We start from the raw sequence: 14,155 nt of genomic DNA, 5'->3' as shown, positions 1-14,155 counted from the left end.
CCCAATCTACCCTTGATTTCTATTACTTTGCAAAGGATAGGGTCTCCAAAATCTTTTTAGTATACAGACTAAATACATGCCTTATGCATGATGGATGATGATCAGAGGGCAGATATGTTTTCTGTCACTTTTTTTTTTCACCACTCAGTTCTATTTCATAACAAGGAAAGTATTTTGGCATTGCACTTAAAAACAAGGCACAACTAACTTATAAGAATGTAATACTTATTCAATTTCTCATATATTAACAGCCTGTAATTTATCATGGCATTCCTATTTTAGTTAAGATTATCTCCTACTTTCTCGTATCACATACAAATCTGGTTTGTTATTAACTTATTCTAACATTAACAACATTTACTCTATTGCTCAGTTGGTCCTCTCTCCTTTCTTTTCTTATCCTGTACTTGTAAGGGATGTTCTTCTGTTCCCCATGGATTTTAAGTTACCAACAATAACATTCCTGTATTAGTCTGGTTAATTAAAAAAATCATCACCAAAACCTATGTCAAGGATCTTACTACCTATGTTTTCTTTTAAAAGTTTTATGGTTTCAGGTCTTATGTTCAAGTCTTCAATCCATTTTAAATTAATTTTTGTGTGTGGTATAAGACAGTGGTCAAGTTTCAGTCTTCTGCATGTGGCTGTCCAGTTTTCCCAACATCAATAATTGAAAACACTGTCCTTCTCCCACTGTATATTCTTGACTACTCTGTCGTAAATTGATATGTGCATGAGTTTATTTCTGGGCTCTCTATTCTGTTCCACTGACCTATTTATCTTTTTTTTTTTTTTTAAATGCAGAGTTTTTTTTTTTTAATTTTATAGCTACTTTATTTATTTATTTATTTTTTTTTTTGGCTGTGTTGGGTCTTCGGTTCGTGCGAGGGCTTTCTCCAGTCGCGGCAAGCGGGGGCCACTCTTCATAGCGGTGCGGGGACCGCTCTTCATCGCGGTGCGTGGGCCTTTCACTATCGTGGCCCCTCCCGTTGCGGGGCACAGGCTCCAGACGCGCAGGCTCAGCAGTTGTGGCTCACGGGCCCAGCTGCTCCGTGGCATGTGGGATCTTCCCAGACCAGGGCTCGAACCCGTGTCCCCTGCATTAGCAGGCATATTCTCAACCACTGCGCCACCAGGGAAGCCCTATTTATCTATTTTTATGCGAATACCATACTGTTTAAATTACCATAGCTTTGTGACACAGTTTGAAATCAGGAAGCATAATGCCTCCAGCTTTGTTCTTCTTTCTCAAGATTGTTTTGGCTATTCAGGATCTTTTGTGGTTCCATACAAATTTTAGAATTGCTTGTTCTATTTCTGTGAAAAATGCCATTGGAATTTTGATAGAGATTGCACGGAATCTGTAGATTGCTTTGGGTAGTATAGACATTTTAGCAATACTGATTCTCCCAATTAATGAGCACAAAATATCTTTCCATTTCTCTGTATCTTCTTCAATTTCTTTCATCAACATATTATAGTTTTCAGTTCACAGATCTTTCACCTCCTTGGTTGAATTTATTCCTAGGTAATTTATTCTTTTTGATGCAATTGCAAGTGGGACTGTTTTCTTAATTTCTCTTTCAGATATTTTGTTATTAGTGTATAGAAACACAAATTTATGCATATTTATTTTGTATCCTACAACTTTGCTGAACTCATTTATTAGTTCTAACAGTTTTTCGGTGAAGTCTTTAGGGTTTTCTACACATAGTATCATGTCATCAGCAAAGAGTGACAGTTTTATTTCTTCCTTTCCAATTTAGATGCCTTTTATTATTTTTTCCTGCCTAACTGCTGTGGCTAGGGCTTCCAATACTATGCTGAATAAAAGTAGCAAGAGTGGGCATCCTTGTCTTGTTCCTGATCTTAGAGGAAAAGCTTTCAACTCTTCACCATTGAGTATGATGTTAGCTGTATGCCTTTATTATGTCATATATGCCTTTATTATGTTGAGGTGCATTCCCTCTATACCTGCTTTGTTGAGAGTCTTTATCATAAATGGATATAGAATCATGTGAAATGCTTTTTCTGTATCCACTGAGTTGATTATACGATTTTTATCATTGTTTTTCTTAATGTGATATATCACGTTGACTGATTTGCAGATCCCCGGAATAAATCCCACTTGATTATGGTATATGGTCCTTTAAAAGTATTGTTGAATTCAGTTTCCTAAATATTCTGTTGAAGATTTTCAAAAGCTGTTGTCTGAGGGTCTGGATTCCAGTCAGTCTGAATCTGGATGCTGAAATACTCCCTTTAGGGACACTGATAGGTAACTGCACATTCTCAACTACTGGGAGCTAGTAAAAATACAATACATTGCTTGAACAAGCAGAAAGGTTTGAGAGAGAACAAAAAGCTGAGTCAAGGTTGATTGACAAGGCTCATCCCCTACACAAGGCTACTTCTTCAAGACTGGAAGAGGTGGTTATTTCATCTACTGTATAGAAACCAAAACACAGTCAAGTAAAATGGAGAAACTGAGAAATATGTTCCAAATGAAAGAACAAAATAAAACCTCAGGGAAAAACCTCAATGAAATGGAGATAAGTAATTTACCTGATAAAGAGTTCAAAGTAATTATTATAATGATGCTCACCGAATTGTGGAAAAGAATGAACACAGTGAGAACTTCAACAAAGAGATGGAAAATCTAAGAAAGTACCAAATAGAAGTCACAGAGCTGAAGAATAAAAAACTGAACTGAAAAATACACTAACAGGGTTCAAGAGCAGACTAGATGAAGCAGAAGAAAGGATCTGTCAACTTGGAGACAAGGCAGTGTAATTGACCAAGAGTAGCAAAAAGAACTTTTAAAAAAGTGAAGTTAGCTTAAGGGACTTATGGGACAACATCAAATGGACTGATACATTTTAGGGTTCCCAGAAGAAGAGAGAGACAAAGGGGCAGAAGTTGTATTTGAAGAAATAATGGCTGAAACTTCCCTAACCTGGGGAAGAAAACAGACATCCAGATACAGGAAGCTCAGAGAGTTTCAAATAAGGTGAACCTATAGAGACCCACACCAAGACACATAATTGAAATGCCAAAAGTTAAAGACAAGGAAAGAATATTAAAAGCAGCAAGAGAAAAACAACTTGTTACATAGAAGGGAACCTCCATAAGACTATAAGCATATTTTTCAGCAGAAACTTTGCAGGCCAGAAGAGAGTGGCATGATATATTCAAAGTACAGAAAGAAAAAACTTCCAACCAAGACTACTCTACCTGGCAAAAATTCTTATTCTGAATTGAAAGAGAGAAAGACTTTTCCAAACTAGCAAAAGCTAAAGGGGTTGATTACCACTAAACCAGCCTTTCAAGAAATGTTAAAGGAGCTTCTTTTAAGCTGAAAAGAAAGGGTGGTAATTAGTAACAAGAAAACATATGAAAGAAATCTCACTGAAAAGGTAAATATATAGTAAAAATAGTAGATTAATCACTTATGAAGTTAGAATAAAGGTTGAAAGACAAAAGTAGTAAAAATAGCCATGATTACGATAATTAGTTAAGGGATACTCGAGGTAAAAAGATGTAAACTGTGACATGAAAAACAGAAAACAGGCAAGGGGAATATAAAAATGTTGAGATTTAGAATGGGATCAAACAAGTGGTTATCAACATAAAATAGACATTATAGATATAAGTTATTATATGTAACCCTCATGGTAAACACAAAGCAAAATCCTATAGTAAATACACAAAAGACAAAGAGAAAAAAATATAAGCATATCACTAAAGTCATCAAATCACAAAAGAAGAGAGCAAGAGAGAGAAAAAAAAGGAACAGAATGGAACTACAAAAACAGCCAGAAAACAATTAACAAAATATCAGTAAGTACATACTTATAATAATTATTTTAAATATAAATGGACTAAACTCAACAATTCAAAGACACAGAGTAGCTGAACGGATTAAAAACACAAGACCTATCTATATGCTGCCTACAAGAGACTCACTTTAGATGTAAAGACACACATATAGACTGAAAGTGAAGAAATGGAAAAGGATATTCCATGCAAATGGAAACCAAAAGAAAGCTTACTTATATCAGACAAAATAGACTTTAAAAAAAAGACTGTAATAAGAAACAAAGATGGATGGCACATAATGATAAAGGGGTCAATTCAACAAGAAGATAAAATATATGTAAATATTTATGTACCCATCATAGGAGCATATAAATACATAAAACAAATATTAACAGTCTTAAAGGGAGAAACAGACAGCAATACAAAATAATAGGGGACTTTAATACCCACTTACATCAGTGGATAGATCATCCAGACAGAAAATCAGTAAGAAAGCATCAGCCTTATATGACACATTAGACCAATGGACTTAACAGATATACAGAACGTTCCACCCAAAAGCAAGAGAATACACATTCTTCTCAAGTGCACATGGAAAATTTTGCAGGATAGACCATGTTAGACCACAAAACAAGTCTTAATAAATTTAAGAAGACAAATCATATCAAGCATCTTTTCTGACCACAATAGTATGAAAATAGAAATTACACAAAGAAAACTGGAAAATTCATAAATACATGAAGATCAAACAACATACTACTCAACAACCAATGGGTCAAAGAAGAAATCAAAAGAGAAATTAAGAAGTATCTTGAGAGGGCTTCCCTGGTGGCGCAGTGGTTAAGAATCCGCCTGCCAATGCAGGGGACACGTGTTCCAGCCCTGGTCCGGGAAGATCCCACATGCCACAGAGCAACTAAGCCCGTGCGCCATAACTACTGAGCCTGTACTCTAGAGCTCACGTGCCACAACTACTGAGCCCGCATGCCACAACTACTGAAGCCCATGTGCCTAGAGCCCGTGCTCTGCAACAAGAGAAGCCACCGCAATGAGAAGCCCACACAGTGCAACGAAGAGTAGACCCCGCTCGCCGCAACCAGAGAAAGCCCGCACACAGCAACAAAGACCCAACGCAGCCAAAAAAATAAATAAAAAGTACCTTGAGAAAAACAAAAATGGCAATATAACATACCAAAATTTGTGGGATGCAGCAAAAGCAGTTCCAACAGGGAAGTTCACAGCGATAAATGCCTACCTCAAAAAACAAGAAAAGTCTCAAATAACCTAACTTAACACCTCAAGAAACCAGAAAAAGAAGAACAAACCATACTCAAAGTTAGTAGAAGGCAGAAAGTAACAAAAATTAGAACAGATATAAATGAAACAGAGATTGAAAAGACAACTAGAATGAAACTAGAGCTAGTTCTCTGAAAAGATAAAATTGACAAACCCTTAGCTAGACTCAGGAAGAAAAAAAAGAGGACTCAAATAAATAAAATCAAAAATGAAACAGATGTTACAACTGATACCACAGAAATACAAAGGATCATTAAGACGTTAATATGAACAATTACATGCCAACAAACTGGACAGCCTAGAAGAAACAGATAAATTCCTAGAAACATACAACCTATCAAGACCAAATCATGATGAAATAGAAATTCTGAACAGTCTGATTACTAGTAAGGACCAGACAGCTTCACTGGTGAATTTAACCAAACATTCAAAGAACTAATATCAATCCTTCTCAAACTCTTCCAAACTCATTTTATGAGTCCAGCATTACTCTGATACCAAAACCAGACAAGGACCCCAGAAGAAAAGAAAATTACAGGCCAACATTCCTGACAAACACAGATGCAAAGAGCACTATTTCTAAAACTTTTTTCAGTTACAGGATTTTTAAAGATCTCTACCCTATAAAAAACACAGTTTTTATCAAGAGGCAAATAGAACTTATTAAATCCTAAATGGATCTGAATGTTGCAGAAATGTTTAGCTACAGTAAGTCTGCACTTTTGACTGACAGGCAAATGTCAAGTTAGGTCACAGTTTCAGCAAATACTTTGTTATTAACTTAGCTTAATTTAATTACACTGTTTATATAGATTATTTACATACCAGCCACTGCTGTCCATAAACAAATACATGATTTTTGGCAATGTCAACTCTATCCCATGCCAATGTAAGGATGAGCTGGTCAAATGCAGATGCATTAGTGCCTAATCGAATAAAGAAAACAGTCGACAAGTTCAATTAATTTATCTCCATTAAAATATGAACACTTATGAATTCTCCCCCTTCCCCTTTAATTAACTTACACAGCTGGTGTTAGTCACTATTCAGAGGTAGCCTGCCTCAGAAACATAAGGTTACCCCAGGGTTGAGGACTTTTATTTTCCAACTATAGAAAAGACACAGCCTCATCCATCGCAAACAATTCAGAATGCACAAGAATGAATAGAAAAGAAAGATGATCTGTTTCTATCACAGCAATAGTATTGACTGTTAATATTATGAAAAATATCCTTACAGGTGTTTTCTGTGCATATATAAGTTCATATATATACTTTTAATTGTTTATGCAAAAGTAGGTCAAACTATACAAAATACTCAGCCTGCTTTATGTATCGTATTTAGTTTTCAATAACAGTACATACAGATGTACCTTATATATATATATAAATACCTTTTAAAGGTGAACTAAAATTTATTCAACAAATATTCTAACTAGTGGACATTTCATGTTATTTTGAATTTTCTGGTGAGTGTATCTTTGTGCACATATTTAACAGGATGAATCTGTAGAAGCCAAATTGCTGTGTAGAAGGGTATATAATTTAAAGCTTTTGATACACTGTCAAAATATATTCCAGAAAGGTTATACCATCCATCAGGAGTATACAAATACCCAGTAGGAGGACAGAAAGCTTCTTTTTTTTTTTTAATTTATGTTTTTTTAAAAATTATAACATCTTTCCATCATTTCCACATTTCCCCCAAGCATTTGTACTCTGCTAAAATCTTTTACTTAAATTTTGACTCATTTTTCCATGAGGTATTCATCTTTTTGTTACTAATTTACAACGCCTTTTTGTGATCCTTCCACATTCCTGTGAGGAAAATAATAGGAAATCTTCCTCTTAGGGCTGTCACAAGGGTAAACAACATAAACCACTAAAGCACAGTAGCTAGTACACAGAAAGTATACAGCAAATATTAGGTGCTCTCTTTTTATTTTTTATTTTTATGCAATCGCACTTATTGATCTTTCCCTTTATGGTTTCTGGGCTTCCTATTACTTATGATCTCTTATTCTCAGATGATGTAAATATGTTATATTTTATTATAGTATTTTTCAAATGTTTGATCTATTGGCAATTCATTGTGGTCTAATATTTGGGAAATTCTTGTGAATGATAAGACAGTGCTCTCTTGCTCTGCTTCTGCCACCTCACTGCATACTTGGACTTTCAGGTACTCAGATGGAACAACATTTTAGTTTCTAATTTTTGAAAAGATTTTTCACTACAGTATTGTTTGTCTTATCAGTTAGATGTCTTTGGAAAGATAATGAGAGGAAAACAATTCAACTGCGTGTGCATTAACCCCTTAGTCCTAGAAGATACCATTAGTGTTCTTTCCAAATTTTCCTTCCTAATGAAAATAGCACATTTAAGAATGCTATCCTTAATTTCTATTAACTAATACTCTATTACTTTTAAACACTTATTTTTTAGCCAATTAAAAATGTGACATGTTTGACACATTCTTAACAGGATAATTAAACAGGTCTAATGGCATAAATCCTGGTATGAACTTTTAAAAAAGTTATAAGATTAAAAACAAAAGAAAATTTGTCAAAGAAAGTGAACATTGTGTCCTTTTCAAAGAAAAACTATTGAAAAATTCAGTTATCAAACGTTTAGTCAAATTAAAAAATCCTAACATATAAAAACACTATAAATGAAAGATCTAACAAATAAATTTTAAGTCTTACCTTTAAGCAGCGCAGTAAGTATTGCTACATCTATATCTTGATGTTCATCTGATCCAATGTGGAAAACAGTAATCTATTTAAAGATCAATTCATAATATTATGTCTTTATATTTTATAAGCTAAGACGTAAGGCATATAAATCACAAAGTAACTGCAAACTACTTGGCAGATATAGTTTTTTTGGGTCAGAAATAATTTCATTACAATCAAAACACAGAAAAGTAAAGAATTTGTATCATTTACCAAATAAAGTTCAAGTAGGGACTTCCCAGGTGGCACAGTGGTTAAGAATCCACCTGCCAATGCAGGGGACACGGGTTTGATTCCTGGTGCAGGAAGATCCCACATGCCGTGGAGCAACTAAGCCCGGGCGCCACAGCTATTGAGCCTGTGCTCTAGAGCCCGTGAGCCACAATTACTGAGCCCACGTGCCACAACTACTGAAGCCCGAGTGCCTAGAGCCTGTGTTCCGCAACAAGAGAAGCCACCGCAATGAGAAGCCCACACACTGCAACGAAGAGTAGCCCCCACTCGCCGCAACTAGAGAAAGCCCACATGCAGCAACGAAGACCCAACGCAGCCAAAATAAATAAATAAATAAAATAAATTTAAAAAAAAAACTATAATCCTTCTATGCTATATCTTAGCTTGAACAAAATTATAAATGACATCTTTACATGGTTAGAAAAGATTTTAAAATTTTAAATCGGAAGTTTTAAAAAAAGTATTTCTCCAACTGGGAATTCTCTGGAGGTCCAGTGGTTAGGACTCCATGCTTTCACTGCAGAGGGCCTGGGTTCAATCCCTCGTCAGGGAACTAAGATACCATAAGCCATGGGGAGCAGCCAAAAATTAATTAATTAATTAAAAAGCATTTATCCAATTTAGAATGTACTTTGAATGAAATAAAAAGGTTTATTCTGGGCCTCCCTGGTGGCGCAGTGGCTAAGAATCCACCTGCCAATGCAGGGGGACACGGATTCGAGCCCTGGTCCGGGAAGATCCCACATGCTGCAGAGCAACTAAGCCCGTGAGCCACAACTACTGAGCCTGTGCTCTAGGGCTCGTGTGCCACAACTACTGAGCCCACATGCCACAGCTACTGAAGCCCGTGTGCCTAGAGCCCATGCTCCACAACAAGAGAAGCCACCGCAATGAGAAGCCCACTCACCACAACAAAAAGTAGCCCCCACTCGCTGAAGCTAGAGAAAGCCCGCACACAGCAACAGAGACCCAATGCAGCCAAAATAAATAAATAAATTTATTTTCTTTAAAAAAGGCTTATTCTGTGAAATCTACTTACGAGCTCCTTTCTTTTCATACACTCCATCAGTGTTTGAAATAAATGAACTGCTTCACTCTGGCCAAAGTTAAATGTTTTTTTGATGGTTGAAATAATATCAGGCTCTGCTGCATCATGAAGATTCCTGAAGTAAGAGGAAACATAACTCAATCCACTGATTTCAAATTCCATTATTTGCAGAATCTAATATCAAGTCCTAGTGGATCCAGGCAAGACGTTTAAAGATACTGTATTAATATTAAATACTTGACCCTGAGTGAAATTTTCTCCTTCATTAGACTCCCACTATAAGTCATAAGGGTGGAAAATGGAATGGAGTGATTTTTCTCTTTGAATTATTTCTAATTCTTTTTACAAGGCATGTGTTAATGTTATCAGTTATACAATATCTTATCATGTAAGATATTGTATAAAGATAATTTTAAGATATTATGGTGTAAAAAGCAGTATTTTAACAAAATGTGTTAAATATCAGCACATTTGCATTTTTATCTCTTTTTCTCAATATGGAATATATTTACATGGCTCAAAAATATGCTATAATATAAAATATAAACCTGTGAAAATTCATAGTGAAAGTGTCTTTCCCACTGTCTTCCATCGGCCATTCCATCTCAACTGCTTTCAAGAAACACTATTACTTTGTAAAACTTTTGAGGATCTCTTTCAATACATACAATTATCTCCTTTTCTTTTTTCCTACATAAAAGGTGCCATAATATACATGTTACTGTACATTTTCCTTTTTTTTACATATATATTTTGGTAATCTTTCCAAATCTAGTATACAGATTAAAACCTTATTTAACTACAAACTACTCCATTGTGCAGATGTACCATAAGTTATTTATCTAGTCTCCTTGATATAAATGTTCTATTTTGTTCCAGTCTTTTACTGTTACAAACCACACTGTATTGAGTAACTTTATATATGTTATTTCACATGTGTGCAAGAACATTTGTAGGAACAATTATCAGAAATGGAACTGTTGGGTCAAAAGATACATGCCTCTGTATGTTTAACAGATCTTTGAAAATTATCTACTACAAAGACTTATATTTTAATTCATTCCAATAATGTATCAGACAGGCTATTTCCTCAAGACTTAAGAAGGTATTTTCACGTTGATAAAACACTGAAATGAATCTAATATTCTAAAAACCACAGCCTCTTTACATAAAATTATTAAAAATATGTTGTAATCATACACTTACCCTCCTTCTTCTGTTTGTTTATGAATATATGCTAGTAGATCTGCAGCCCTGCCTGTTCCTTCACATATGACGACTGGAACAGGAGGACTTTCCTGAAGGTATTCTAAAACTGTGAGGATAACGTTTGGCCCACCCTCAAATATAAGTGCCACCACAGGAACACCTTGACCAATTCCTTAAAAAAGGTAAGAGATTAATTATGATATTAGGCAAAATTCAGTAATTTAATCTTAGTTTTCACTCAATCAAAAATAAAATGCCAAAATATAATTTCTTATAAGACTGTGTTGACTTAATTTTATGTCCTCAACATGATATATAGTCTGATATAAATAAATTAAATACTGAATAAATTACTTTTACACTGACTTTAAGTCTGTTCTAAATAACAAAATTAGAAAATCCAATATATAATGAGGCACACACTATGATTTATATATTCACTGAAAAGCAATAATTATTTTGTATATTTCACTACTTTAACTCGACAAGAAATTAAAACACCAATTTGGTTTTCAGTTTTTTAATACTTTATGAGTTGAACTTCTCATATGTATTTGTTTTTAATCACTTTTAAAATGTCTATTTTTGATTCCAAATGCATTGAGACATTAATATAGAAATTAACAACAGAATCAGGACTACATAGACAGAACAGATCAATAAAATCCAAGACCTCTATTAAGAGTAACAAAAAATTCAGTGAATACCAATTTTTGTTTTACAATAACTTGCAATGCAGTGAAAGAATCCAAAATATAGGCATTCCCTAGTGGGGTATGAAGGATTCTAAGACATTCCTAATTTTTAGGAGATGCTATGACTCCATCATAATCTGAAAATACTGTTCTATGAGTTTGTATTTCTATTTCACTTTGTCATAGAGCTCACCTTCTTGGTGTCCTAAAATTATAAAATTTCTTTTTTTTTTGAAATAAAAATCCAGATGTTGAGCCAGAAAGTTTGACCATGGTCAGAAAGGAAGACCAGTGTCAAAAATACCAACTTTTAAGACATATCTACCAAAGAGTGATACATACTCGTGTTATCAACTTTAAGCAAGGTGATTCTTACTTCACAATAAAGTATGTTTTTCCTCTTCAATCTTGAATTTCAAAGTCGTGTATTGGTATATATCATACATTAAGAATATTTCTGAATTCCTTGAGCTGCAGTGGGATTACAATAGCAACAAAGCTTCCAATGAACCTCTGTGGCTTTGGCTTTGTTATCTGAGTACCCTATTTAATCTCAGACTTCCTTTCCTATATCTTATTTTGTGTAAGGTCAGTCATTCATGGTTGTTTTGTATGTTATCCTGCTACATAAGGAAATGAGAACTTAAAGAACAGTCTACCTTTTTTAGAATGCTGCTCACAATTAATACAGCCCAGGATAATTTCAACAACAACAAATTTATAAATTCCCTTACTAGCATGAATTCTTTGCTGATTAATAGTTTTTTCAAGTTCTCTTCTCAGTCTGACTTCTGCCCCATACTTTCCAACAGTGCCATCATCCACCAATATGAAATGGGAATGTAGATTATTCAGAACATTCAATTTGCTCAGAGGGTTCAATAAGGTTTGGTAAGGAGCAACCACCTAAACAATAGCAAACATGAGAGTTAGTGGGCAGGATTAAATTTAATATAAAGTAAAAACAAATTCTGAAATAATCTGTAAAGGCAAATAGGAGGTAAGATTCTATTTATGCATAGCAACAAATAGAAAATGTAAAAGAATATATCAAAAAGCATGAGCTTTTAAGCAGCTGAAGATTATTCAATAATGGGTTGAACCACAGTATTATATTTCAGCTCTCATTGCAGAATATACCATATTTCATCATCCCATGCAAAGGAAACAGCAGCAAACAAGCAAATAAACAAACAATGTGAAGAAACTATTAAGTTATTAGTGAATAAAGTGAAATATATAAAGGACACTGAATAAAAGCAATCAAATGTCATATTGTTATTTTTCCAGTCATAAGTAGAATCTTTAAAATTGATGTTAGAAATGTAATTGCACTTGAGAGTGATCATTATAATTCAGTAATTCCTTTTTAATAATCTCTTGAAAGATATCTATAACCAATTCACATGTCTTTAACCTACTTGAAAAAAACACCGGTATTTGATTACTACTCTTACAGACAATACAATTAATTCTTAATAGAATGTCATCATTAAAAATTTTATTACAAAGACTGGCATGACATGGAAACGGTGTGAAATAGTTATACAAAAAAAGGCAGAAACAAGATATATTAACACTACTTTTTGTATCTATGAATGCATTTTCGAAAGGGTCATGGTATGATCATGAATATTTTAGGTTGACTTCGCATTATTCTTGCTCTAATTTTGTTTATACATAAGTTTAAATGTAAGAAATTTTAAAAAGCACTCTTACATCTCTCCCAACAAGATCATTTCTGTTTTCAATCACTCCCCATGGAGCTATTCCGATAGTGCAAATCTTTCGAGATGATCTGGAAGCATGTTCTTTAAGGGCATCACCAACATGTTTTGCCACACCTGTTCATACAAAATTTAATTCACTTTATTTGAAAGTCTTTACTGTGTTCAGAACAATCCTTTGCTCAATAACATTACAATTGGTGGTATTTTTCTTTACATACACTAGATAAAAGGCAACAAGGTCCAAAAGACAAACTTACAAAAGAAAACACAAGGACAAAAAAGAAAAAAAACCCCCACAATGTCAAATCACTACAACTGCCTGAAACACACATAAAACTAACTTTTACCATGTTGTTAGGCCTAGTCTCCTCTCTTAGATTCCTCATGTTAACTGTAGCTTTTGTTACTGCTCTATACATCATCTAAAAAAAAAGAAGAGTATGGCTCAGGACTATAGGCAAAACACACACGCTCACAAAAAACTACAAAAGTTTTCCAACTGAGTCAAAATTGGGAGGAAAGTAGAAAAGATAATTCAAGAGAGCACATAACTTCTATCACTTGTTATGGACTGAACTGTATCCTCTCCAACATTCGTATGTTGAAATCCTAATCCCAGTACCTTAGAATGTGACTGTATTTGGAAATAGGTTCTTTAGGTTATCATGTGAAAATGAGGCTGTTAGGGTGGGCCCTAATCCAATCTGACTGGTGTCCTTATAAGAAGGGGAAATTTGGACACAAAAAGAGACACCAGGGATGCACATGCACAGGGGGAAGGCCACGGGAGGACACAGTGAGAAGAGAGCCACCTGTAAGTCAAGGAGAGATGCCCCAGGAGGAACCAAACCTGCTAACAACTTGATCTTGGGTCTCCAGAACTGTGAGAAAATAAATTTCTTTTGTTTAAGCCACCCAGTCTGTGGTATTTTATTACAGCAGCCCTAGCAAACCAATGCATCATTCGATTTGATTTTTATAATGCATTAGATCTCATTCCTAACATAGATTATGGAAACAGCACCTTCACTGTTCTTCCAAATGATGCCTTGCCTGTTTACAGTCTATTTTTAAAGCATCACTCAAGTGATCTTTGCTCTTGTCAACTCTCTGCTTAAAACCTCCCCTTCTCATTCGATTAAAAGTCATAGTGCTTATAATAGCCTACAAGGCCTTATATGATGATCTGTCTATTGCCCCTGCTATTCACCACACCACCCTACGCCAGGCCTACCACCACCACCACTCACCCATAACTTTCTGATTTCATCACTTGGCACTCCTTGCTCATTCCACTCAAGCTATACTGGACCTTTCTTACTGTTCTTCCAACACTTGCCACTTCTCCTTTAAATGCTCTGCCCCACATTACTCTTATCTTGCTCACTTC

General features: G+C 34.7%; 1 protein-coding gene across 2 annotated transcripts in view; it reads right to left on the bottom strand.

Annotated features, from left to right (window-relative positions):
• Positions 1 to 14,155, bottom strand: part of TRPM7 (transient receptor potential cation channel subfamily M member 7) — a 118,863-nt gene that overhangs the window by 63,232 nt on the left and 41,476 nt on the right. For both annotated transcript variants that reach the window (XM_036841909.1, XM_036841908.1), the window contains exons 6-11: positions 12,755 to 12,879; positions 11,770 to 11,941; positions 10,338 to 10,512; positions 9,123 to 9,246; positions 7,820 to 7,892; positions 5,941 to 6,041 (exon numbers count right to left, since the gene is read on the bottom strand). In XM_036841909.1, the coding sequence (XP_036697804.1) occupies positions 5,941 to 6,041; positions 7,820 to 7,892; positions 9,123 to 9,246; positions 10,338 to 10,512; positions 11,770 to 11,941; positions 12,755 to 12,879 (770 nt within the window). The remainder of the gene's footprint in view (positions 1 to 5,940; positions 6,042 to 7,819; positions 7,893 to 9,122; positions 9,247 to 10,337; positions 10,513 to 11,769; positions 11,942 to 12,754; positions 12,880 to 14,155) is intronic.

The sequence above is a fragment of the Balaenoptera musculus genome, chromosome 2 (assembly GCF_009873245.2).
Source record: "Balaenoptera musculus isolate JJ_BM4_2016_0621 chromosome 2, mBalMus1.pri.v3, whole genome shotgun sequence".
Taxonomy (NCBI): Eukaryota; Metazoa; Chordata; class Mammalia; order Artiodactyla; family Balaenopteridae; genus Balaenoptera; species Balaenoptera musculus.
This window is presented reverse-complemented; position numbering and strand designations above follow the sequence as displayed.